The following is a 9,701-nucleotide window of genomic DNA, read 5'->3' as shown; positions in this document are numbered from 1 at the left end:
CCTTAGGATCGCATCTCTGCTTTTTGCAGATGATGTGGTCCTATTGGCTTCATTAGACCGTGATCCACAGCTCTCACTGGAGCGGTTCGCAGCCGAGTGTGAAACAGCCGGGATGAGGATCAGTGCCTCCAAATCCGAGGCCATGGTCTTGAGCCGGGAAAGGGTAGAGTGCATTCTCCGGGTCGGGGAGGATGTCCTGCCCCAAGTGGAGGAGTTTAAGTATCTCGGGGTCTTGTTCACGAATGAGGGAAAAATGGAGCGGGAGATCGACAGGCGGATTGGTGCAGCGTCTGCAGTGAAGCAGGCGCTGTACTGATCTGTCGTGGTGAAGAGAGAGCTGAGTCATTTTCACCCTCCTGACAATATTACAGGGAAGCACACAGTTTTCTGCCAAACCAGCCAAGCAACCAAATATATAAAACAAAAAACCCTTAGGACACTTGCCTTCCAATAAATGCATTATAGCTACTCACCCAACAAGCAATTATTTATTGTGTATTAAAGTCAAGGTTGGTCTATACCAGGGCTATTCAACTTCCCTGGCAGGTAAGCCATATATAAAAAATACTGTGGATTTGAGAGCCAAAAATACAAATTTGTTGTGTCTACCACTAGGTGGTGTACGAGAATAGGATAAACTGAGAGAGAAAGAAGAAGAGATAAGATGGAGGAAAGGAATACCTGATGTTACTGTACTGCTGAGCGAGTTCAGAATAAACGCTGTTAAGAGTTCTTTGCCTATTTCAGTTTCTACCTCGTCCTGGCTACCAAACATAACAATTGGCGACGATGGCATCTGTACCCATGCCTGCACCGTTCTTGCCCTGCAGTGGAGAACCTACGGCAGAAGATGTTCGAGAACTACTTAACGGCTATTCATGCTACTGGAAATTCCTGGTCTGACGCTAGACGCCGTGCTCTACTAATTCATGCACTTGGCTTCGAGGGACAATGTTTATTTACCTTGCCTAATGTCGGCACTTCATATAATGAGGAAATGACGGCGTTGGAACTACAGTTTGCACCGAAGGTGAACGATGTTGTTGCAAGACATTAATTCCGACAGAGAATGCAAATGGCGGATGAGACTGTGCCCCAATACATGGCTGCTTTACGTGAGTTGGCTATACCATGTGACTATGGAACCATGGAAGATGAGATGCTACGGGATCAGCTTATTGAGAAGGCTTATGCCCCGGAGGTGAGAAACAGACTTTTATTGGAATCTTCACTTACGTTGGACACCGCTATTACGCTGGTGTGTCAAGTGGAACGTGCTCTTCAGTCGTCCAAACTCCTCAGTGGAGGTACTGCTGTTCACACGGTTGCCCAGCGTGGACTTACTCAACACAAGGATAGAAACCAGCAAGCCGTTTTTAAAATAGCCACATGCGCACCGCGCAGCAGACACAGCAGAGAGCGCGAGCCTGTTATCACTGCGGATCGACAAATCACCTGGCGAATGCACAAGATTGCCCTGCAGCCGCAGCAAAATGCAACAGCTGTGGTAAGACTGGACATTTTTCTAAAGTTTGCCGCTCAGCTAAACAAGTTAGAGAAGTAATGCCTGAAGTGGTTGTGCTCATGATGACCGCAAAGGACGCTAACAGTACTGATAGACTGCTTTGCAAAGTGAACATTAAAGCTGCGTCAGGGGAGTTTACTGACTGTGAATTACTGATTGATACAGGATCATCAGTTTCTATCATACCAGAGACTCTGTACAACAGACATTTTCCTGAGAGTCATCTAACTGCACCCCGTGTGAAATTAGTCACTTACTTGAAAGAGGACATCCCTGTAATAGGATGTTTGGAAGCTACAGTTACCCTTGACAACAATACTGCTCCTGCTTCTTTGTATGTGGTTCAAGGAGGATCTGCATTACTCGGAATGGACCTAATAAAAGCATTGAAGTGGACATTGTGGGACATTCAATCCATGTCCCACCTCCTGAACATGCTTCTTCTGCTGCACCTGTGTTGCTAACAAAAACAGACTCTTCTTCTATTGGCTGTGTTGCTGGGTTTGTGCACAAAGTTAAAGTACGTGAGGATGCAGTCCCAGTTCAGCAGAAACTACGACGTCTTCCATTTGCAGTATGAGAAGCTGTGTCAGAGGAACTAGATCTGCTCCTGAAGGAGCATTATCGAACACATTGATGCTTCTCCCTGGATTTCGCCTATTGTGGTAACAACAAGAAAAGAAGGCAGACTAAGACTATGTGTGGACTTAAGAGAACCTAATAAGGCTATTATTGCTGACAGTCACCCTTTGCCCCACATGGATGAGCTTTTAAGTGAGCTCAGGGGTGCCTCTGTTTTCTCCACCATAGATCTGGCATCTGCATACCACCAACTTTTACTACATGAGGAAAGTCGGGACCTCACGGCTTTTATTACACACAAAGGACTTTTCCGTTACTGCCGTGTCCCCTACGGGTTGGCCTCTGCTCCATCTGCATTCCAAAAAATGATGGAAACTGTGCTAAAAGGCTTACCTGGTGTGCACAATTACTTGGATGATGTAATTGTTGCAGGATCTTCTCTACAGGAACATGACAGACGCCTGCATGCTGTGCTCCAGCGTCTTACAGATGCAGGTCTGACACTAAACATGCAAAAATGTGCATTTAGAGAGTCCAGCCTCAGATTTCTTGGACACATCATTTCCAAAGATGGCATTCTTCCTGATCCAGACCACAGTTCAGCTGTCCGTGATGCCCCACCACCACATGATCTACCATCTCTATGCTCCTTCCTGGGTTTAATCTCCTGGTACAGTAAGTTCCTTCCCAATTTTGCCACTGTAGTGGAACCAATGCGGGCTGTACTAAGAGAAACTGCTGACTCTGGTTTCATATGGACTCGAGGGGCTGATCAAAGTTTTAAGGAACTGAAAGCTTTTACTGAACAGTCCTGTTCTGGCTCTTTTTGACCCATCTCTCCCAACCATTGTCACCACAGATGCTTCAGACTACGGACTGGGTGGTGTGTTGACCCAAATACACCCAGATAATACTGAACGAACTGTTGCATTTGCATCTCGAACTCTGACCCCTACAGAACGGAAATACTCTACAGTGGAAAAAGAGGCTCTTGCTTGTGTGTGGGCTGTTGAAAAATGGAGGTCTTATGTCTGGGGCCGACGATTCATACTAAGAACTGATCATCAGGCACTGACAACACTACTCGCCACCAAAGGCATAGGGCGTGCTGGAATGAGAGTCGCACGCTGGTCTGCACGTTTACTGTGCTTCACCTATGATTTGAAATACAGGCCTGGATCACAAAACCAGGCTGCAGACTGTTTGTCACGGTTGTCACTCCCTATGGACTCTACTCCTGTAGATGAACCTGACATGGTTGCGTCCATTGTGTCAGCTCTGTCTGTAGCTGAGTTCACTTCTGCTTCCTCTCAATGCCATGAACTCGCACTTCTTCGTGGACAGATAGAGAAGGGCTGGCCAAAGTGCAAGAAGGATGTGGACCCTGTCTTAATACCATACTTCCACATCAGGAATGAACTTTCTGCATCTCAGGATCTGGTCATGAGAGGTGAACATTGATACATTGTTCCTGTTACTTTACATGCTACTGTCATTCATCTGGCTCATGAAACACATCAAGGTGTTGTTCGCACAAAACAGAGACTTCGTGACCTGTACTGGTGGCCTCAGATGGACAAAATGGTTCAGTCAGTTATTTCTTCATGTACGATATGCCAAATGAATGATAAATCTGCTCAAATTGCTCCTCTCCAACCCATTGAACTGCCTAACAGACCGTGGGAGAAAGTGGCCCTGGATATTGTGGGTCCCTTTGAAACTGCTGTTTCTTCATGTAGATTTGCTATAACATTGGTGGACTATTACAGTAAATGGCCAGAAGTGGCGTTTTCTCACACTGTAACTACTGATGTTGGTATTTCTTTTCTGTGCTCTTTTTTTAGCAGAGAGGGGAACCCTGACTACATAGTCACTGATAATGGGCCGCATTTCTTTCCAGCTCTTTTGCAGAGTTTCTCAGAGAAAGGGGAATATCTCATCTGCATACAAGCATGTACCATCCACAGTGCAATGGTGTGGTGAAAGGTGGAATAGAGTTCTTAAGGAGACAATTCTAACTGCTGAACACATGCAGAAAGACTGGAAAACTACAGTGACTGATTTCCTACAAAACTACAGAGCAACGCCACATAACACAACTGGAGTATCTCCATCAGAACTACTGCACAACAGGAGGATGAAAACAAAAGTGGACATCTTTCCAAGTCTGGAGAAAAGCAGAAAATGCACTACAGCCCAAGAAACAGTGAAACAGAAACAAGAGAAGTCTAAGCAGTACACTGACAAGCGCCGTGGTGCAAAGACACCAACATTCAAACCTGGAGAAATGGTGAGGGTAAGAAGACCTGATCATGTTCGCAAAGGCTCATCAAGATTTACTCCACCGCTGTCTGTTGAAAAACAGATTGGAGGAAGTACTTATGTACTCAGTGACAATAAAAGATGGAATGCTGCCAGACTTTCACGCTATTCTGCAGGTATTCCATGTAAAATGACAAAACCAGAAAAGCATGACCCTGTGGTTCAAAGGAAAAGTGCTAGAACTGTTGCTAGACCTGTGTGGTTCAAGGACTTTCAGCCAGGTTAAAGAAAAGGAATAAATGAATACATAAATATTGTGTTGCATGTTTAGGGTTCAGGTGAACTAGTTCTCATGTTACAAACTGGTTTCAAATACCTGGATTTTATTTTACATTTGGTAATTCTGTTCCATAGTAACTTCAAGTGTTAGTTATAAAGTACAGGGTTGCTGAATATATTTGTTTGGTTTTGTGTACTTAAGTAATTACCTGCTTTCATTACAGTTAAGGTTATACTTGTGACATACAAAACGTTAAATGAGGTGGATATTCAGTCATATGTTAAATGGGTACATGCAATCTTTTCAAGTAAGGGGGGAATGTTGTGTCTACCACTAGGTGGTGTACGAGAATAGGATAAACTGAGAGAGAGAGGAGAAGAAGAGATAAGATGGAGGAAAGGAATACCTGATGTTACTGTACTGCTGAGCGAGTTCAGAATAAACGCTGTTAAGAGTTCTTTGCCTATTTCAGTTTCTACCTCGTCCTGGCTACCAAACATAACAAAGTTGGTTCACTTTTAGAATCAACCTGATTCAAAATGGCTATAACTTAGTCAATGTTATTGCTTGACCTAAAATTTGGTGTGGTAGTAGCTAAGACTACTCCTCAACACATATTCTGAGCGCTATTACAATGTGGAAGATCTTTATTTTAAAGTTTGTCATTAACTTTTTAGAATCAACAGCATGTCAGTTAGCAAAATTTGTCCTGAACCGCTGGATGGATTTTAATGAAACCTTCAGGAGATAATCACTGAATGTACATCTACAACTGATTACCTTTTATAAACTACCCAATTCAAGACATTAGAAAACACAAAGGTGGCTATATTTCTGTCAGTTGTACAGATTTTGTGTTGACATTTTGTGTGGTTGTAGCTGAGAGTCATTCACAACACATTCTGAGTGCTGCACATTGTGCAAGATCATGTTTTAAAACTTTGGCATTAACGACTGCAATCAACCCTGCTTGTGTGTTAGCAAAATATCTCATGAACCACTGGGCAAATTTTAATGAAACCTTCAGAAAATAATCATTGGATGTACCTCTACAACTGGTTAAGTGAATTCAAGATGGCAGCAACATCAACATTAGCCAACACAAAAATGGTTATAGATATAGCAGTAGCTCTGCTATGTATAGTTTTAGAATTTTAATCAGTTTGGTACTTTGGCAGCTTTGGTGGGGACAAAAACTTTTAAACAGGCAGTATCAGGCCTGGTCTAGACTCTAAAATACAACATGTAAACATTTCACGCAGGTCACCCAAGATGGCTCCTGACCAATTCATTAGATAATATATTGTAGTAGTAGTTGTGTTAAAGGGGTGTAGTTATAATTAGTTTCCCTCCTATCTAATCAATATTTTAATACCCAGCTTATACTACCACTATTGTGTGCAAAAATCTATACAGTCCAATGAATTTCTTAATGCATTCAATAAAAATGAATGATTAAAAACAAAATAATGTCAACAAACATTCCCAAGATATTATTAGAGATGTAAACATATTTTACATAGGTTAAAGCTTGACTAACATCACCAGATTTTTTTTCCCGAAAGTCCCTTCGTACAACAGATTTTGACAGTGTAGAAAACGTGTATTAAATAGATCAACATTAATAACAATCACACTTATCCCAGTAATTGTCAGTTTACTGGTTGCCCTTCTTGCTACAGGGTGAGATTAAATTAAAGGCAGTGAATAATTTGCCTTTTAAACAGCTTTACTTAAAAAAAAGTTTCACGCATAAGTTGTGTAATTTTGCAATTTAAATAAGTTTCCCAGTAATAACACCCAAACAATGCACAAGTTTATTTAACAGTTCTGTTGTATTAGGTAATAGGTACTCTTATATTTTTAAAATGCATGAAAAAACTATGGTTTATGCATACTCTGTGGCTATTGCTCACTGCCAAAAAGCAAAGGCAGACAATATTGTATTTGCCCATGTCTGTCTGTTACCAAAACATTTCATGAACCACCATACAAATTTTAATGAAACTTTCAAGAAATAGTCGCTGGATGTAGACTGACAACTCATTAACTTCTGGAGTCAACTTGATTTAAGATGGCTGCCCCTGCCAACTGACCTTCAGAAACACAAACATAGTTGTAATTCAGTCAGTTTTACAGACCTAAAATATTAAGTCTTGAATAAAATTATTTTCAAGGTTTGACCAAAAAGGCAACAACTTTGCCATTTTTCAACATAAGATGATATTATTGCAGACTCTGGCATGAAAAGTCGCAGGTGACATGCATTTCTTCAAGTTATGCTAGTCCTTTAATTTGTACATCTTTTAGTCTCTTTGACTAATTCACATTTTGAAAAGGCCTTCTGAGCAACACTGTGACAAACAGCATGGAAAGCATTCTGTGTGGATGGGATGTTGCTCTGTCAGCTGGCAATGCAGGTCCAATCAGCCAAGCAGAGAATGTTTTAATGACGCAAACAGACTACATGTCTGCTGTATCTGATACTCTACAATATGTAAACGCCTTTTTCTGGCCCTCAAGCTGTAAAATTTGAAAGTATTCTGTATGATTCACTGAAGCCCTTATTATCTGATTAGTTAAAATTGAGTGCACAAAGATCAACATGAACCAGCAGGATCAAACTGAAAATAAACTATGTGAAACTGAAAATAACACCAATATTATGTCAATATAACCTTGAGAGTGTAACAGGATGTTCCTGAGCTGAAATGAAAGCTGAGTGATGGCATCTCACCTAATTTCACCTTTTCAATGATCAACTCTGTTTCTCAGACATATGCTTACCTTAGCATGTGTTCTCTGTCTCTGCTCCTGGTCACCTCCACTCACCTGTTCTATCTTGGCCAACCATTCTTTATTGCGGGCCAGCTCTGTCATAAAGGCCTGGTGTTTCAGCCACTTCCTGTGCAGCTTCTGAGCCTCATCCCTCGCAGTGTCTCGGGCCATAAGCATCTTCTCCTCCACCTGCTGTCCCAATCGCTCAGCTAGGGGAGACAAAAATAGCCACCATCAGGAGGCCAACGCTCAAGCCAGCCCTTCTTCCCCTCTTTCCCACAGGACGTCCTGCCTGCCTCCTCTATGCAAGAGCCACCCGCTTCGCTCTTCAGGGGCCTAGTTTCCTGTGCTGTCACCACCCACACCAGCCCCCCACCAGACACCCTTTTCCTAGAGAAAAAGAAAAAAAATTAAGATAAGCACCTCAGCAGTGGTAGGAATGGAAGTACTCAAGCCCTTCCTTAGGGTCGCCCCTGGGTCCTCATGCTCTACCGCTTCATGGATGTTGCGGTCCTGATGCTGCAGTGCCTGTTAGCCAATCTCAGAGAAGGCAAAAACAACCAGCAAAAAATAGAGGAAACGTGCCAGTGACAACACTGGTAAAGAATTACAAACACATCCAAGATTCCTTGCAGGTTAGGGGTTATTTTCTAGTTCCAAATATCAGTTCCAATCCAGCCATCAGTGAGGGGTTAGATGTAGCATAGCCACAGAAGAAATCCTGATTATCCACCACTTGCCAGTCCCGGCCAATCTGTAGTCCTGTCTAATGATACTGTCGAGAGGAGGAGGAAGAGGAGTTGGAGTGGGAGGAGCAGGGTGAACAGGATGCAGAGGCAGTGCAGTGGAGGCTCGATAGCATGAACCATCCGCTCTTGAATTGCATTGCTTCCACCTCTGCAAAGATGCACACGCAGGCTAGTCTGAGACGGCACTCTGTTTTCTCTCCTGAGTTCCCCTTCCTCGAGTCGCTGAATGGCTCAGCTCACAGTTGCTGCATGCTGCTGCAGTCTTCACTCCTCAGCTATGCTCCTGTGTGCATGAGTATGTGTGTGTGCCAGTGGGAGTGTGTGTTCAATCACAATCAGCACTGCAGTGGCAGAGCGGAGTGAGAAGGAGGGAAGACGGGGAGGCACTGAGTGGAGAGGGGGAGAGAGGGAGTCAGAGAGGAAATGGAGAAAAGGGTAGTACCAAAGTGGGGGCAGAAGCGGAGGAGAGAGCAAGTCAAAAGAGTGAAAATATGGTGTTAGGTAGAAGAAGAGAGAGGGTGGGGTGGGGAGTTAGTGGAACAGAGAGGAAGAGAGAGCCTGCGTCATCCCTCAGTGTCACCAGGGACATTTCTCTGCACTAGAAATGACTGCACTCAGAGCCGGATCAGAATTTGCAAAGAAAGGGGGGAGGTTTGTGAAACAGCTACATAAGAAGGAAAGAGGACACATGAACACACAGCCCAAACTGTATCGGACAGATTCACATTCATACAGGAGAGCCTGTGTTTTTGCTACAGCAGAAATATTTTTATGTGTATAGTTAAAGCCGTGGAAACTTGTTTCAGTCAGAGGGCCTGTTTGTGAATTTGTATAACCCTAAACACCCATATGTAGATATGCACACTGGCAGCGCACATTGTCTTACATGAATATGGACATTAAAATATGCTGTTTATTTTGGACAAACAATGTCCTATTATAATCTGCCCACTTTTAAACACTTTTAAAATTTTACCCATAGATATAACAATACCAATAGTTTTTATGCCAGATTTACACAAATTATTAATATTGAAACTTTTCTAGAATTTAACAATATGTTGCACTAATTAAATCTGTTTTTTCCTTTTTTAAATATTTTTTCCAGTAATTCTTTAACTATGTATTTGGGTATGTATGTACTCCATCATGAGTGCTGCAGCACCATCCACACCCCTACTTTCCACAGCTTTGAATAAGCTGTTTTTTGAAAAATGTCCACTTTAAAAAATAAACATCATCATAGCATAGTAGTAATTAGTTTTATACTAACCCACCAATTTGTTTGTAGAAATGTTAATATCCTTATTTAATATTTTCTGTGAATTTCTAAATATCTACATTTTTACAGTTGCCATTTTCAACACATTGTTTGAACATAACACTCCAATAACATCAATGTTTGTTTTGGGAATTGGCTCATCAGTTAAACATGAATCAGACCTCATTAGAGGCAATAAGTAACACACATTTTCATATGTATCTAATGAGCACTTAGAGTGAAAGTTTAGCAGTCTTTTTGTGA

At 42.2% G+C, this 9,701-nt stretch overlaps 1 protein-coding gene across 2 annotated transcripts in view; it reads right to left on the bottom strand.

The window, feature by feature from the left end:
* The window catches only part of sptbn4a (spectrin, beta, non-erythrocytic 4a), a 78,353-nt gene extending 69,835 nt beyond the window's left edge, over positions 1-8,518 (bottom strand). The window contains exons 1-2 of one of the 2 annotated variants that reach the window (XM_037979121.1): positions 7,851-8,518; positions 7,482-7,636 (exon numbers count right to left, since the gene is read on the bottom strand). In XM_037979121.1, coding sequence (XP_037835049.1) covers positions 7,482-7,604 — 123 coding nt within the window. In that variant the 5' untranslated portion in view covers positions 7,605-7,636; positions 7,851-8,518. Of the gene's footprint in view, positions 1-7,481 lie in introns of both variants that reach the window. The other variant, XM_017439893.3, reaches the window with a different exon arrangement.
* Between the last annotated feature and the right edge of the window lie 1,183 nt (positions 8,519-9,701).

This window comes from Kryptolebias marmoratus, linkage group LG13, assembly GCF_001649575.2.
Source record: "Kryptolebias marmoratus isolate JLee-2015 linkage group LG13, ASM164957v2, whole genome shotgun sequence".
NCBI lineage: Eukaryota > Metazoa > Chordata > Actinopteri > Cyprinodontiformes > Rivulidae > Kryptolebias > Kryptolebias marmoratus.
The sequence above is the reverse complement of the archived record's forward strand: the minus strand, read 5'-3'. Positions and strand labels throughout refer to the sequence as shown.